The 18,532-nt window shown below is 43.6% G+C and overlaps 1 protein-coding gene across 2 annotated transcripts in view; it reads right to left on the bottom strand.

The window, feature by feature from the left end:
• Positions 1-1,693: 1,693 nt before the first annotated feature.
• The window catches only part of tom1l2a (target of myb1 like 2 membrane trafficking protein a), an 80,525-nt gene continuing 63,686 nt past the window's right edge, over positions 1,694-18,532 (bottom strand). Inside the window, exons 11-15 of one of the 2 annotated variants that reach the window (XM_080776253.1) lie at positions 17,941-18,061; positions 17,264-17,339; positions 11,150-11,209; positions 8,828-8,864; positions 1,694-8,180 (exon numbers count right to left, since the gene is read on the bottom strand). In XM_080776253.1, the coding sequence (XP_080632379.1) occupies positions 8,029-8,180; positions 8,828-8,864; positions 11,150-11,209; positions 17,264-17,339; positions 17,941-18,061 (446 nt within the window). In that variant the 3' untranslated portion in view covers positions 1,694-8,028. The remainder of the gene's footprint in view (positions 8,181-8,827; positions 8,865-11,149; positions 11,210-17,263; positions 17,340-17,940; positions 18,062-18,532) is intronic. The other variant, XM_080776254.1, reaches the window with a different exon arrangement.

Genomic DNA, 18,532 nt, shown 5'->3' with positions numbered 1-18,532 from the left:
TGGCCTGAAAAGAATGCAAACCACTGCTAGTGGTTCTACAATGAAGTTTAGCTCATTTTAAACCTGCTAAACAGCTGAGCTAATACTGAAGTTCCCTCTATATCTGCAGCCGTTTGTGTTATAGGGCTGGAGAGTGAAGCATGTGTTGTTTTTGGCAGCAAATTTAGATTTTAGTTTCAGTCATCATATAGTCTCTTGAATAGTTTTCATTTTAGTTTCAGTCACATTTTAGTCACCTGGAAGGTTTTATAGCAGTGAACTCAACCTCAGGCCCGCGGGCCACATCAGGCCCGCGGGACCATTATGACTGGCCCACCAATAAAAATCTAAAAAAAAGAAGAAAAAAAATCTGGAAAATGAAAAAAAAAAAAAAAAATCTGAATGAAGTTATCTTTAATTACATTATTATAAGTAATACTATTAGAGTTGTACTATTACTCGAACGAAAATAAAAGCTTGGGGGGGGGGGGGGGAGATGCAATGCAAATGAAAGACATATACTGTGTATCCCTATTCCCTGACATAATTTTATAGCTAAACGGACAGAATTCTATTTTATTTGAATGATGAAACCCAGCTGCCATTAATAGTTGGAAATGGAAATGGAAATTGCGGAAATGGAAATTGCGGAAATGGTGGAAATTGCGGAAATTGCGGAAATGCGCAAATGGAAATTGCGGAAATGGTAATTGCGGAAATTGCGGAAATGGAAATTGCGGAAATTGCGGAAATGGAAATTATGGAAATTGCGGAAATGGAAATTGCGGAAATGGTAATTGCGGAAATTGCTCTTCACTTATAGCTATCTATTTTCAGGTAGATTGTTTTATTTTACTCAGTCAGCCATATCACTACTCATTTTTTTTCATGAAAAAGGTCATAGCTGGGTAATCTATTTTCAGGCAAATTGTGTTTATTGTATTTTATTTTACTCAGCCATAACAATTTATTTTCTGTTAACCAACTTGCTGGCTGGCAGGCAGGCAAACAGCTACTCATAGACCCCAAAATGGGTTAAAATAAAGTAAGCTCTACAAACATCCATACATGCACCTGCGGCCTGAATATAATAGGCATTGAGACATGATGTGCACATAATCTTCTCTGTGACCTGCATACTGGTGTGATCCGTATCGGTGACACCATGCAGTGGTTAAGACATTTGTGACTACATTTGACTAAGGGACTGCCATGGGATATATTTTTCCATGTCATATGAAAGCAGGGAATCATATAGCTTCAAATTGACATATTGGGTTGTTCAGTTTGACCCACCAGTTTTGGGAGATATGGCTTATAAAGTAATGTCTTGCAGAGAAACAGCGAGTTGAGAACACAGACTCGAAAGGTTCACTTCTGTGGTCTCTAACGTTACACCTAAATACATGTTTGGGCATGTATTTCATATTTACATGTCGATTTCAGCTCCGACACTTATTTCAGACATGCTCTTCTAGCATGTGAAGAGTCTGCCTGTGCTCTCGTTTTGAAGGTTTTTCTCCTCTGGTGAAAAGCTGTAATTTGCGCGATGGCATGAGTCTCTCAGTCAAATCTGGTCACATTTAGTTGTAAAAGAACCACAGAGTGCTCGGGGGGGATAGAGGTCACACGTTGCTAGTGTTTTATTGGGCAGTTGACAGACAAAACAATAGACATCTGATCGGAACTGTACGTATTATGTAATATGTCAGCATAGATAAGAACACGCGACCAGACACAATGACTCCCACACTAATAACACATACAAACTGATCCATATATAGTTACACAATTATACCGCATACGTTTTTTTAGCAGTGACGGGAAATAACCAAGTACAATTACTCGAGTAATGCACTCGAGTAAAAATGTGTAGGTGCTCGTTTCTTCGTAGATTTAAAATGGCAAGACTGTACTGTACATTAACCAATTAAGCCGTACTTTCGAAATATTTTTATTTTACGTATATAAAGCCAATCAACGCAATGTGAGCTTGCAAATCGTCCATTTTCTAAAGATGCCGTTTTTTTAGAACGTTTTGACAAAATCTTGTGAAAATGGGACATGCTGTCAAAAATGTGTACTTTTTACTTTTGGTACTGCTATACTTTTTGCTTCAGTATACCACATCTCAGTATACTTCTTCCACCACTGGTTAAAACCTTCATCATTCAGTGAGTGTTAGTCCATTTAGGCCTGACGTCGAAATAAAAACTAAAGTCTTCTAAATCCTGACAGTTTTTATTAATAAGCCATGTTTCTATGTCAGTCGTTCTCAAACATATTCATGTCAAGGTCTCCAAATATATATGACACATGGCCGCCGACTCCCATCTGCAAATATTTTGTTCCAGGGACCAGTAGCAAAGATTTGAGTTAAAAACCCGCTCTGAAAGAACATTATATTCAAAGATTTCAGGCACATTTTCACGATTTTTCAAAAATAGCAGACCTATACAAGCTCGTAGCGCGCCACTCGGTGGTGCCCTATGAGCTTGTAGATCTGCAATTATTTCAATAGCTAAATCATAACATAATGTTTTAAAACACCAAAAGGGGTTTCCGGTTCCCGCCCCCAAAATGGGTTAATTGTGAGGTACAGTTGATAGAGAAATACACGTTAGACTTGTACTGTAAGCCAGTGAGTGCTTCTCTAACTTTTTCATGTCATGGGACCCCCAAATTGACATGTATTAGCCTGCGGAGCCCCATTTGTACGGCTCTAGCAGTCACGTTTTCATTACAAGGACCCCCCGTTTGACATGCATGCATTAAGCTATACGGACGCCCATTTTAACGGCATTTCTATCTCTCCGGGACCCCAATTTATGTCAAATCAATGTTAATTGAACTCTTGAGAGTGTACAAATGGAACCAAAATGGATAGTTAGGAACCATTTTGGTCCCTATAACTACCATTTAGCTGGGGAGGGACCCCCTGGAACTCCCTCAAGGACCCCCCCGGACCCCACTTTGGGAACCATGCATGCACTCCTGTATAAGCCTCATGAAAGCAGGTTAACGTCAAGGCCAGTCCAACGTCACACCAAAGACTCGCTGCAGTTCGGAAAATGCGCACCGGGAATGTGGTCAGTTTGTGTCGAGTGTGGTGGGCGGTGACGTTCAGTGCGTCTTATTTACGAACGACCACAGCTGTGACGCATTCACACCGGACGACCCCAGCTTCAGGGTATAGGGTCGCTCAGTACGGGCACTGGGCACACCCCGGTGCGCTGCAGCGCACTGGATTTTCGAACGACAACGCACCGAGTGCACTGAATAAACTAACGACAAGAGAGCACACCAGTGCGTTCAGGGCGCATTTCCGAACACACCCTCTGTTGCAGTATAGTCACTGATGTTGGGCAGAAACCGCTGAACTTTTGGACATATGGGGTTCCATCTTGTGCCAGTGTGCCACCCTTATCCCTAAACTCATTAAATTTGCCATTTTTGACTATTTTGAAAATCATTTTAAAATAGTTCAACCATAGCGTATCTACATCTACACGTTGTGAGCTTGTAGATCAGCTATTTTAACTTTTTTTTAAATAGTAAATAAATGGCAAATTAGTTTAGGGATAAGGGTTAAGGACTTATTGTGTTGCATTGATGTGGACTTCTCACTTATCACTCTCTCACGCATGCATGCACGCACCCACACACGCACACAATTAATCCATTAAAGCATTGCCCATTGCATTGCGTTGGAAGCTTTGACACGACAGTTATACGTTTGATTGCAAAGATCTTGATGTCATATTTATTCATTCATTCGAATTGCCTGCATTACACCATGAGAGCTATACTTTAAACTCCAATAAGAACAGTGCAAAAACTAAAGCAAAAGTTAAAGCTCGGGTTAATCATTTATTTGATTATCCTATAAAATACATTTAATCATTATTACGCTAAAAAGGCAAAATCAATGTTTTGTTTTAATGTCACTCTGTAGCTATTATATATAATTATGACAAATGAAGAATATTCCCTCAGGTGGAAAGCATATACTGTTAATTGATGTAATAATGAGTAACACATGATGGCATTTTTCGAGACATTTCTTGCCACCACACTTTAGGTCCCTATAAACTAAAGGACCATACCAGTGTTCCCGCAAAATACTTTACATAAACCTCCACAACTTGAGATAAATATAAATGTTTGTTTAGGTTTTGTCCATAATCATATTACAGTATGTATCCAAATGTTTTGTTAATGTCAGCTAAAACGTACTGTATCGTTAAAAGCCAATTTAAGCCACATTTAAGCGAACCATTTTGTTGACATTTCAGCACTTTGTCTCCTTTTCAACACATCTCGAAAGATGTGTCGATATCAATGCATTCATTTAGGCCAGACGTAATTTTTTTTTAAATAAAACGTTCGCTCTGAAAGAATATATATTCAAAGATTTGTGGCGCATTTTTATGAACAAACGGCATAAACTGTCAAAAAGGTGAAATACCTAGTTGTATAATTGTTTCTCCACACCGTCATGTCAGTGAGTGAGGGACATTTAAAAATGTAGGCTGACATCTACTAAAGTAAAGTATGCACACTGCAGTGCACACGTACACTACAGTATGTGTACAGTATATAAGACAAGGACAATCTCTGCTAATGGCTAACGAGTCCAAATCAGACTGGTATGGCCCTTTAAAGATGGACGAGTTGAAAGCAAAACAACAACGGGGAATGAAACGGAACACCTTCACGTGCCAACGCAAACCAACGATGGCAAAAGGGGTTGGAATGTCAACAGAGCGGCTTTTAGCCTTCCGAGCGCGACCTTATATAAGCACCTTTAAATTCCACTTACAGCTGCTTATAGAGCTTTGGTGCAAATCGTTCAGTCGGCCGCAGAGGAGAGGGTAAAAACCTCCCCTATAGAGCAAGGACGTGGTCGAACAGAAATACTTATACGACCGTTCTGTTTTCTATCAAACGGTCAGGAATGTCAGAAAATCAAACCTTCGTATACTTCAATCAATAGGCATGCTTCTCAGCTGGGCCTGTTTCGCCCCCGAGAACCAAGAATAAAAGTAACCGCGGGGATTCAAAATAAAACAAACAACTCAATACAGAATATTCACATGTTCTTTGAGGTATATAGTATAAATAGCATCTGTGTATAATAGGAGTACATCTTTTACAACAGGGTGTTTGTTAACACTTGAACCCTATAGCATCCATATCCTGGGGGAATTTACAGTCGGCGAAAATAGGCCGATCTACAAGGTCACAATCCGGACGCAAAACACTGCAAAAAGCTTGCAGATCAGATGTTTTCAGCCAAGATATAGTACAGAGCCATGGGGGGGACTCCGGTCAACGATGTATAGGGTTTTAGTGGTTAATGTATGCTATGGTCATGAAGTGTGGGTCATGACCAAAATAATAAGGTTACAACTGTCCAAAATGAGTTTTCTCAGACGGGTGGCTGGCATCTCCCTTAGAGATAAGGTGAGAAGTTCAGTCACGCGAGAGAGACTCGGAGTAGAGTCGCTGCTTCTTCGCTGGGAAAGGAGCCAGCATAGGTTCGGGCATCTATAAAGGACGCCTCCCCTAGGGGGGGGTCCTCGCTGCACGTCCAAGAACCAGATGGGGGGGGATTATATTTCCAAACTGGTCCTCGGAACAACTCAGGATCCCCCCAAGAGGAAGTTACTAATGCTCGAGAAAGGGACGTCTGGAAATCTCTGCTGGAACTGTTACCCCTGCGACCCGAGTCCGGATAAGCGGTTGAAGATGGATGGATGGATGTAGTACAAGTGTTTTGGTTCAGTCAACTATATTCCAATCACTACACCTGGCTGTGTAGATTGCGGTGCCATATTTCTTTCACATCATTTATTATATTACTTTTATTTATTTTTTATATTCTGTGATCTCTATTGGTTTAGCAGGAGGTCTGTGTGCGCGCATGCGTGTGTGTGTGTGTGTGTGTGTGTGTGTCCACTTCTAAAAGTGTGCTTTGTATCGAGAACAAGAAGAAGAAGAGGGCTGGAATCGACGAGTTAGAAAAGCTACTGAATGTGCAAAGTCAAGTCAGTCTTTAAGCGCATTCCCCCGTTTCCCTATAAAAATAGTAGCCATCTTGTAAACACAAAAAGGATCATGAATTAATATACACAGGTCTGTCGCTTCTTCTCTTTTCTCTTCAAGGTGCACAAACAACATCCGCTCAGTGTCGGGATGCCGTGACGATAAGATCTCTCAACAACGCCGAGCTTGATTTGATAATGTTCAAGACACGACATCGCGTTAAGAGACGATTGGTCATTACAGACGCAAGTTTACATTCTTTGAAATGGCTGAGAAGTGTGGAGGGAAAAGGCTTAATTGCGATCGTCTGAACCACTTTAAAAACATAGTCGTCCGTATTCTGGGGCCGCGTGCCGCTATAGGCGGAATTTTACACGAGATAAATTATTATTAGTTATGTTCCCTATATTCAGCATAGTTAAATACATAGGGCTTAAGTTATTGAGTACGTTTGGAATAATTCTATAGATCCCAAAACTCACTTTGCTTAAATAACGACAGTGTGTTCCAACAATGAAGTGGCTATCACCTACTTTGTTTTGTTTTCCTTTAAGCATTGTGTACAATTTCAGTTTCAAAGCTATATAGCAAATGAAATAGCTATTATAATATTTGGGGACGGCAACGTCAATGTTAGCATTAGCAATGCTAATGTTAGCATTAGCAATGTTAGCATTAGTCCTTCTGGCAACACGACAACACGCAAAGTCATTAACGCCCCCCTTCCACTTCCGGACACATCTCAGTATTATCAGGTTAAATAAAATAAAATAAATCTTGAAAATAACTGGAACGTTTTGTAGAAAAAAACATAATGACGTTCCCCGCATGGATGGACTATATATAATACATGACACAGCGCTAGTACTTAGTACAGTACAAACCATTACAAAAAAAAAATAGATGCATAAAGTAGCAATAATTAGCTAAACGTAGTAAAATTAACAGTATAATATACCTCAACGTGTGTCACCTCAGCTAATGCATTTTTAAAAGCCGCAGTCCATAACATTTATGTCCGGATCCCAACCCCGGGACCGCCAGGCTGCCAAACTCGCGCAAGCGCCAAAATTACGACAGGAAAGCCGCTTTGGGTAGAGAGGGTAAATTACTCCTTCATGCAATACCTCTTGTCAACCAATAGGGTATAGACAGAGGGTATGCTCATGCATATAAAGTCGGTTGGCAAATCGAGTGGAAAGAAATGAGTTTAACGTCGTTTAACGTTGTTTAATTAATGCAATCAGACTTTTCTCTTAGCACACATAATAGCGTACAGATCTTTTAAGGCGTTCGCAGCCCACCGCTGGCCCCGCTGGCATATTCCGGAGCTATGACTATTTCCGATGATCAATCGATCAAATTTGTCGAGGTTTGGATCTTACTGTATGTATATCACAGTGAAAAGTAATTCAGAATTTTCAGAATTCAGAATTAGTTTTTGTTGTTACATGTTGATGTTATATTACCAAGTGTTTTTCCAATCAATTAAGGGGCAGTGTATCCTCACGACACACACCACCAGTTTGGACCCGCCGGCTCACAGGTCGAAAAAAAAAAGTATCGTTTTTCTTTCTTCGCCTAAAACAAAAAAAAAAGGTTATGGACCGCGGCTTTAGCCGACATTCATCCGTTTTTTTTTTTAGGTCCTCTGGCTCCCCCTCCAGGTGGAGCGTCTAGTCTACTACGCTGATATTCAGTAAGCTCTCTCTCTCTCTCCACAGCGAGCAGATATCGTGGACAGAAAGCGCGACGCTGCGCCGATCGACAAGCAATGCAACGATGTGGCGTGGTGGGAGGAGCTCGTCTGGCGTCGGGGGCTGGGCTTTTGGGGCGACACAGGATGGCGAGGAGGTGAAAGCAGTCGCTCGCTAGTACCCCCCACCCCCCCCTGCTGGGCAGCGATGGAATAACGAGGCTGTGATAAGTCCCAGGGACCCGAGCGCGAGAGAGAGAGAGACGGGTCCCCGCCAGGGGGTGGGGGGTGGGGGGTGGGAGTGTCTACAAGGCAAAGAGTGTGTCCTCCGTCGTCCGCTCAGGCTTCTTGTGGGAGGAGCTACGGCGAGGGGTGGTGCCGCCGGGGTTCCCGCTGGGTGGAGACGGTAGCGAACCTTCCACCACCTTCACGCGATCCTCCAGGAACTTATCGAAGTCTGGGAGAGAGAGAGAGAGAGAGAGAGAGAGAGAGAGATACGACGCACGTGGTCTCGTCAACGTTTGAAGCGGTGTGGTTTTCGTCGACTAAAACTATGAGGAAAAATGTTCGTCGACTACCTATTTTCACCGACGAAAAGTAAATGGAAACTAAATGAAAACTAAACTATGAAGACTAAAACTAAGACTAAATGTAACGACGATTTCGTAGTGGACAAGAGATCCAGTACGAGTCATTTTACACTTGGTTGCATGCTGACAATAGCCGATCTACAAGCTCACAACGCGTCCCGCTGCGACGCGTTGTGAGCTTGTAGATCGGCTATTTTCAGCAAGTGTAAAATCAGCCATTAAGACGGCATACATTTTAGTGGACTAAATCAACCGTAGATTTAGTCGACTAAATCAACCATGGATTTAGTCGACTAAAATCGCATGACATTTAGTCGACTGAAACTAGACTAACACTACAACATTTCAGGTGACTAAAATGTGACTAAAACTAAATGAAACTTATTCAAAAGACTATGACTAAAACTAAAATCAAAAGTTGCTGCCAAAAACAACACTGGTTTGAAGGCAGTCCAGCAAAAAAACAAACAAAAAAACTGACCCACGGCACGGGATTACGTTAGCTATACATTACCTTCACTGGTCACCCCTTCCTCGACGCCGTCACCTTTCTATCGAGATACAAAAGAGAACAAGACGAGTCGGTCAGTCAAATTATCAAAACGGTTCGGTCATAGTTAGCATCAAGTCAGCTGACCTTACCACACCACAATCGACAATTGCAACAACAAAAAAGCAGTCGCGATTCCTTCAATTGACAGAAGCGAGAGACTTAACCTATCACAGGTAATAGTGTGCAGTTTGAATCGAGTTGATTTCAATTCCGAATTCGTTTTCTATCTCATGAACAGGGACTGCCAACGGAAGGAATTTGCACGTTGAGAGAGATTATACATACCGTGGTTACAGGAGTCACCACTGTGCTTCACCAGAGCGAATAACATGCAATGAATGTCGGGTGGAAACCTCATATGTCCAAACATTTTACTTTTCAGGAGTCAACAATAGTAAAAAGTAGGGGTGCAGTACTTAGTTTAGACAGTTTTATGGTTTTCCTACAACTAAAACCTATCTCAAACCCTCACCCACCTAACCTTAACGCATGTCTCACCAACGACTAATCTAAACTAAGTTTGCGCCCCAAAAAGTAGCAGCTCTGCAAGCTCAAAACATGCCAATTTGCGCTGGGTTTCGCGCTTGTGGATCTGTTTTTTTTACTGTCGATGCTTTCGCGCGATGCTGTAGCATGTAGGCCGTTCATTCAACGCAACGAGTTGGAGATAACTATAATGGAGATAAGAGGTTTCTGCCCGACAGCGACGGCATTGTCTTTCACACACCTTTAACGACTCAAACACCTGTTGTTAATTGCCCACACAAACGGGAACACGTCGGTACGGCAGACATTCTGAAGTTCCTCAGTGACGGACCATGCATCTTGTCCAACACGTCACACTATACACATTCCCTTAACAGGTTCAACAGGACAGGAGGGCCTACCTCCCTTCCTTCCCAACAAGCAGTGTGTTTTGTGGGTCCACGGACATTTTTTTTAAATGTCCTATATTTAGTTTTTTTAATTCAAAACATAAATAATAATGAGCTTAAACTCTTGATGGATTATAATCAAATGCATTGATTCTTTTCAGTATTTTCATGAAGAAATATAATTAAAAAATATATATATATCCATGAATTAGGAAAAAAAATGTTTGAGAAGTATAGTGACAATAGCCAATCTGTATAAGCTCACAAGGCGCTGCAAAGCGACTCGTGTTCTCGTAGATCTGTTATTAACTATTCATTCACTTCCAGTAATTCGACTAATGTTTAACTATACAACTATTATGTAAAGAATACATTTTGGAAATAAATATTTGTACATTTAAAAACTGTGTACATTGGTGACTATGACAATAATCTACCTGATCTTGAGGCCTACAAAATAAAAATAAAATCGTATCAACTAGTCAACCAGTACCAACAAGGTCGACTAGTGGATTTACTATAGTTGAATAGTCGACTAGTTGCTTAAAGGTATATTCAGTGATTTCACTTAATTCAAATATCACTTATTTTTTGGATAATCCTCCCTGCTATAAAGTGTGCTGACCATATAAGGAAGTTCCTCCCTAGCTGTCCCCAGTGAGCCCCTGGGCTAAAAAAAACGCCTAGTTTCGGTTTGGGCTTTGGGTGGCAAAGCCTTCATCCAATCAGGATTAGAGAGGCCTTCCTCCAATCATGATCGAGTGGGGCGGGCCTTGGTGCACGTGCTGTTCGTCTATTGTACTTCCCCCCCCACTGTAGTGCGTGTGCATGTGCACATCTTGTTACCGGGGCGGACCGGAGTTTTTTCCAAATCACTGAAGGCTCCTTTAAAGCCCTACTATTTACACTAGTTTGAGTCTCGGGGGGCAAAAAACGTCCCGAGCAAATGTCTTCTTTGGGTCTTGACCTAAAAAATTTTAGGGGGAACCACTGCTATACTGTAAACGGTAGGCGTTACAGTACCACCCGCCACATGCATGCAGGATAGAGGAATGGCCATGTCATTCGTATTAGCGCCGCCGCTAAGACTGTTGTAAGAACACGTGATCTAGACATCACACACACACACACACACACGCCACACACTTGAACTGTTATCATGGGTAAGTTGATTGATGGAAGGAGATTAGATTAATGAGACAGAGATGGTTTATGTTCATGGGAAACTATACGGGAGAATATCTATTATATATCATATTATAATGAGATGGACAGGGATGAAAAGATGTGGGATTAAAGGAACACAAACCAAAGAGAGAGAGAGAGAGAGAGAGAGAGAGAGAGAGAGAGAGAGAGAGGTTAGGTTTAAGTTATAAATCAAGGGTAAATCAAGGTAAAGAGTTCTCACCACGTCGGTACAGAGCCACTCCTCAATGTCATCCATGACAGAGGACTGCAATACTGGGATCTATGGACCACCCAGGGACCGCCGCAAAGCCACACACACACACACACACACACACACACACACACGCACACGCACACACACACACGCACACACACACACACACACACACACACACACACACACACGCACGCACAGAAACACCCAAGCCCGCCATCCATCCATACAAAACAAAAACAAAAGAACAACATAAAAACAATAATCACCAGAAGCTCAGAAAAGAGGGAGATTATACAAAACGAGAAAGAAAACCAAAAGAAGAAAATCAGAGAAAGCAGTCGCAACAAGCCAAAGGCAAAAAGGGAAGAAAAAAAAGGAAAAACGTTGCTATACACCCGCACAGACACGTGCATGCACGCACGCAAACAGGCACACACGCACGCACATTCTAGGGCTGGGAATGATATGGGACTGGATGTCGTCTGGAATTAAGGAATATGGAGAGATATATGGCGTCGTCTTTTACTGGTTTTAATCACTTTGTCAAGTTTGTTCAATCTGCCACTTTTTGGAAACTTTGTGACAATTTTAAAAACAAAAAAATGATATCGTCTATGTCACAATATCAATATTGAGGTACGTAAAAACTATATGCTCAGCGAGAAAAATACTGCCATATTAGATTTTGTCCATATCGCCCCGAGCCTAGTACACACACATGCACGCACGCACGCACACGCACAACAAACAAATACACGCGCTTACAAACACACGCGCACGCACGCACACACAAGCAGACAGACAGGCGTCCCTCCCTTCCCACCAGGAATCCCTGCGCTGCGCCGCTGAAACACAAGCTGTCCATCACGTCCGGTTAACGATCCGCCGGGCTCAGCTGAGCGTCCGGAGCGCCGCGTCGGGTCCCAGGCCGTGTGTTGCGCTCATTAAGAGCCTGTGGCATCGACACGGCTTCAGCAGCTGCTGGCCAATGTGTCACTCGCCGCCAATGCTAATTATTCCACGTCGTTAGCTAATTAGCAAATCGCTTGAACATGATTAGGAGATTGATTGGTCGAGGGAGAAGTTGAAAAACACAGGGACCCTTGAGGACCGGGGCGCACGCACACACTCGCGCACACACACACACACACATCGCTGCTGCATGACATGCAGTGACTGTGATGATGAGGCGGTCATGTCATAATGCATGGGTATGTGTGTGTGTGCTAGGTGTTGAGACACAGATAGGTCGAGGGGGGGGGGGGGGACTCGGGGATTGGGTCGGCTGCTGACCCCCGGGGCTGATGGGAGGAGAGGAGTCGCTGGCTACAGTGCAGACAATTGAGCGTCGCAGTCCCTCCCCCTTTCAGAACAACGAGTGGCCCAGGAAATGAATCCCAATGCATTTGTCCCATAGGCATTTCGGGACAAATGCATTGCGATTCATTTCCTGGGCCACTCGTTCTGAAAGGGGGAGGGACTGCAACGCTCTATAGAGGTCACACCCCAGCGAGCATGAAGATGTTCAGTCACTGTCGTCATTCTATTTCCGTCTAAACCAGGGGGTGGGGCAACTTTGACGATGTTCAAAACGCGTCGCATCGCGATGCGTTTTTAACTTGCAGATCAGCTATTTTTGCGCGGCATGTGGCCCGCTGACCGCCAGCTGCCCATGTATGGTCTAAACTCTAAACTTTAGACTAATGCTACCGTAGGTTCTTCTGGCTTACCTGTGATCCTAGATCACTGACACCGTCGGTCTCTCTGCATTTGATGAATACCGTCGTCAGTCGTGTGTCTATATGGCGTACCAAAGGGTTCATGTAACACTTTACAACTTATAACGACACTCTATCTTTTTTAAATTACTTTAAAACGGCGAATTAAACGCATTTTTGGTGCTTTAGCTATTGAAAAATAGCAGATCTTTGTAGGACGGTCTGCTATTTTTAGAATCTGATCTCAGGTCGAAATGGGTTGAGTAAAGTGTTACCGGGGGTTCACTCGGTTCATTTAGGGGTAAACTTGCTGTCGGCCTGCAGGAGCCAGTTGGACAAAGAGGTCCTGCAGAGTCTGCTTTTGTCTTGCCTCATGCGTGCATGTGGAGCAAAAACAAACCCAAAACGGGGCCACCGGTTCAGATGATGCCGACCACATCGCCACCGTCATCATCATCAAAGTCCTATTGAGAGAACAGAAGCCTCTCTTCATGTCCCTGAAGCTAGGCCACCGTTTGATATAAACAAGCACCGCTGGGAGTTTCCCCCCCCTCCCAGCGGGGCCCGCGAGAGCACAGGCTCTGCCGACACTTTTAGAAGTAAGGCAGGTCAGGAAGTATAAGGCAAAGGAAGGTCGCCCCCGAGTTTCAAAGTCGCGCAGGCAGGAGAACAACGAAAAGAAACGACACAAAAAATAAACATAGGGCTGTGTGAGGGTGGGGGGGGCACTGTGTCGTCGATATGCAGTCACACAAAGTTGCCGTGTACTCAAAAGTTCAAAAGTTAACATCAAAACAAGTATCACTTGTGATGGGGAGACATCCGTTAGTCGATTAATTCACTACAACCTGTTGTGATTCTATATACGGCCGCCGCTGGGCTAGTCGTACAAAAAAACAACAACACATCTTAGTACATTATTTATCTCTAGTTGGTTATCTAAGTTTAGTTATCTCTATCGGCTGTTAGTGTGATCGAGCACAGGAAGATACATGACACGATACTCACGGCCACACGGAAGTCTGAGCCAAACGCGTGTAGCGTCGACAGTAATATGTTTTACTGTTTGGATAGTTTTGAAGTTATGTATATCAACATTGAATTTGAACACACATTTTTAACGTTTCAAACTTGTCGTGCAGCTCGAGTATCCGCAGCACTCCATTAGATATTAGTGTGTGACTGTACTGTTACAAGAGTTATACGTTTGACTGAGTGGAAGCCCGCACGCAACACAGCTGGCTCACGCTTGTTGCTCTGACTTGTCCATGGCGGAATGGAGGAATGGAGAGATTCGGTATAGGAAAGGATGAATGAATGGGAGAACCAACCAGCAGCATAATATATAGAGGGGAGGTGGAGTCATTAACCCATTTTGACCTGGGAACGATTTCTACAAAATGTCTTCTAAATCTTCTCGATAAAAACCTTATGTTTCTATGTCAGTCGTTCTCAAACGTTTTCACGAAAACTATGAATTCAGAGAACCAGGAGTGACCTTGTGGCCTTGGCCTATTCTTTGTTTTCTACACTACATGGGGTGAGTCTTCACCCCATTATAATTATGTTGATTTACTATACATCAGCAATTTGCATGGGCGTTTTCCCTAATAGGCTGCAGAGGGACAATTCTATATCCACAACAAACTAAAAATCGTTTTATTTTTGCATTAGTAAATTTAAAAAAAAATTGCATTTAACATGCGTTATAGAGGCTATTTTTGCACGGATGTGAATATCAGGCCTAACCTTGAGATTCTGACTCGTTTGACAAAACCACTGCACTAGAGTTTCTTTTTTTCTCACTGAATCACCCTCACTTTTTACTTATTTCTAATTCTTTGTTCGGCACCAAGAAAATTGTCACAACTCGATTTGACTTTGTACGAGGCTTAAAAGGTCTTTAACCCATTCTGGGCGGGAACCCCTTTTGGTGTTAGATTATGTTATGCTTTAGCTATTGAAAAATAGCAGACCTACAAGCTCATATCGCGCCACCGAGCGGCGCGCTACGAGCTTGTAGGTCTGCTATTTTTGAAAAATCTCGAAGAACGACATATCGCTTCTTCAGAAAACTGTCGGGATGTAGAAGACATTTTGTAGAATCTGATCTCAGGTCAGTCTTTAAATAAATACTTTTTGAAAAGCCTATATGAGGAGCGGGTTCCAACAGTCATGGAGGATGGATGGACGGACGGACGGAGGGTTGTTACGGATGGCGTGAGAGATGCCGCGGTCACACGGGGGCAGATGCAAAGCTGCACGGTATCTCTCGTTCATTTCCAATGGAAGCCAGCCAGCGACGTCGAAGATACAAAGATTCACACATCCGACGTTTAACAAAAGCTAAAAAAAAAAAAACGTTGAGCCGGTTTCAACTTCAGCTATACAAAGATACAAAGCTATAGTACAAATATACACTTGCGTACTAGCTTTGCATCTTCGTATCTTTTGCATCTGCAAAACAAAAAAGTTGAGCCGGTTTCAACTGCAGCTACAAAGATACAAAGCTATAGTACAAATATACGCTTGTGCGTACCGTATAGCTTTGCATCTTCGTATCTTTTGCATCTGCGCTAGTGTGAGCGCAGCAAAAGAGACGGGGTTCGCGGTGGGCTGACGCAGGGGGGTGGGGGTGGGGTTGTAGGGGGATACTATGAGTATAGGTAGGGGGTCCTCACCATTCCTTGGGTGATAAGCCAGCTGTCTATGGGCAGCTCCTGATCGGGCGGGATGACCTCATCCCCTATAACCCTCATCAGCTGTGATGAAACCAACCACACCACACCCCCACACCACACCCGCCCAGCACACACAGCATATAGGAGAGAGTGGAGAGAGAGAGAGAGAGAGAGAGAGAGAGAGAGAGAGAGAGAGAGAGAGAGAGAAAGTCAAATATGAAAACTGAAGCTAGAAAGGGGAGGAGGGGTGGAAATGGAGGGGGGGCGGAGAGAAAATGGGAGGGGTTCATTCCATATAATAAGGAAAGATAAAAGAACAACAAAAAAGAACATGGAACCCTCCTAAGGTTAAGGAAGGTAAGGAACTGTGTGTACAGTATAGACGAGGACACGAGGCCGCATGAGGACATCTGGCACCTTGCCCGTTCCGCCCGCCCGGCCGGCCGGCCTGGTGCGTTGAATTCCACCTGGTGGGCGTGTGTGTGTTTGTGTGTGTGTGTGCGCGTGCGTGCACACGTGTGTGTGTAGCTGTGGCGTGTGCGTGTTATGTGTCTCGGCGTCTATGTGTACCGTGTGATGAATGTGTACATAAAGTGAAGTGCTGGGTATACATTCAGATCAAAGGAACCTATCTGTGAGATTGATTACAGGTGTGTGAATTCTTTGGGAAGGTGCGCTGAGGACACGGACAGGAACGAAGGGACTTGTAGGAACTCGTCTGGAAGCTCATTTTTAATAGAGTTCCTGTTCCACAAACACCCGCTGGCTGGGCTGAGTTTAAATTTTCAACTTTCTGATCAAAGAGCCATTTTAAAAACTAACACATTTGACATACTAATTAGGAGAGCTTTGACGTGTATACTTTAGCCCCAGACTAAAATATTATTTGAAACCATTTAGAAGTTATAGTGTTAGAAATACACTTAATCATTAATTAAAACAGTGCAGGTTGGTCCACAAAAACTAAAGACCTGGAGGCGTGATCAATGCTCTTTGGCCACTCAGAATAGCCAAATGGCATTGATCACGCCTCCAGGTCTTTAGTTTACTCAAGATAGGGAATAAGACCTGGTACTTAAGACACGCAAAATACAGCGCTTAAACTCTCATGCGGTTCGAATCCCGCAGGTATAAAAGACCTGATGAGTCCAGCTGCTCCATCTATACATGTTGCGCGGAGCCGTGTGCAGTGTCAGTCTGCGTGTGACAGGTCCGACACGCATGTGACATGTGATCTGACGTCACTCCACAGCCTGGAACTGCAAGCGGGCTGACTGTCCGTCACATGCAGACTGCTGCAGCAAAGGCCACACACACACACACTACACACATTGGGTGCGTTTGGAAAAAAAAACCGCACCGGGGAGCGCACTCACATACTAGTTTGTATTGCACAGTGCGCTCAGTGCTCCATATCCGAACGCACCTCTTGTTCGCTGTCAGATGGAAACCTTGTATGTCCATTATTATTATTATTATTACTAAATAATACATGTAAAATACAGTAGTGAAGAAAAGCTGATCTATAAGCTGCCAAGAGCTTCTAGATTCTAGCTATTTTCACTACTTTCTCTGACACGCTATTGTAGCTTATGTCGAAGAGCAGCCTTTATATGTATGATAAAAAAAACTGTAATATGGAGGTACGTACAAGGTTTCTGCCTGACAGCAATTATGTACTGTACACTACAATTCCCAGCATGCCTTGTTGTACTCACCCCTCCAGTGTTGTGTTGCCTGACATCCAAAGCAGAGGCCAAGCTGCCCAGAGCCTGAGGATCCTCGTATTTTACACTACGCACACACGCACACACACACACACACGCACACACACACACACACACACACACACACACGCACAAGCACACGAACAAGCACACACCGTGTTGAGAGACACAGGCAGATTGATAGAACGCAGTCGTGTCTAATCACATCGACAAAGACAAGAGTTTCCAATAGCATGACTTCGGGAGAGATGGCATCTCTTTGACCGCTTGAATCATATAGTATCCCTATAGGGCCAGCATTCCGCGGAAATAACCGATTCGCAAGCTTGTACGTATATATACTGTATCGGCTATTTTTGGCGAATCAATTTGGTCGAGGGAAAAAAGACTACTACTCTACTGTAGAACCCATGGGGCGCTGTCATTGTCAATGAAGTCTATAGGGCTGTATGTGGTTAACAACATATTTCGAGTACATCTGATCTGGAGTCCTATCACGGGCGCCCCTCAAAAATATATATTTTGGAGCATTTGTTAAACGGTATTATGAGAACTGGACCCAGGGCACGGTGGGTACCAGACAGGGGGGGGTACCAGGTTTAGAGCGGTACCAAGCAGGGTGGTACAGTACAGTACAGTACCAGGCGGGAGATGGGACACCCACTTACTTCTTGCGCTGGTCGGCCAGGGAGCTGCCTCTGGTGTGGGCGAACATGTCAAAGTCGTCTCGGTTCTGGCCCGGAGCCGACAGGCCGGCCAGGGTGCCGCTCACGCTGTCCGCGCCCACGTCTGGAGGGGGCGTGGTGGGAGAGAAACGTTCAGTTACAAGATCAGAGTCGCATTAACAGGTTCCGTCCAATCCGACGACGTGTCCACACGCCATCTTTTTTTTTTTTTTTTTTTATAATTTTTACCCCACAATTTTTTGCAAACCAGTTTTTTTCACCCAGTGCCAATTATCTAATGCAGGGGTTTTCAACAGGTGGTCCGTGGACCACTGGTGGTCCGTGGAGGTATTGCAGGTGGTCCCTGACCTGGTTGCATTTAGCAAATGTAGCAAAGTGAAGATTTTGTATTTTTCTTCCACGGAACAGTGCACTAATCCGTCTGTGCACTCACTGTTCCGTGGGAGTGCGTCAATGTTTTCAGAGTTACTGGGAAGTCTGAGGTTAACACATTCCACAGAAAAGGCAATTAGAATCTCAAGAAGAGTGAATTGTACCAGCTTGCCTGATTGAGTCATCGTTATTAGGAAATGTT

The sequence above is a fragment of the Protomyctophum bolini genome (genome assembly GCF_963924005.1).
Source record: "Protomyctophum bolini genome assembly, chromosome: 11".
In the NCBI taxonomy this organism is placed as follows: domain Eukaryota; kingdom Metazoa; phylum Chordata; class Actinopteri; order Myctophiformes; family Myctophidae; genus Protomyctophum; species Protomyctophum bolini.
Note: the sequence above shows the minus strand (reverse complement) of the source record. Positions and strands in the feature narration are given on the sequence as shown.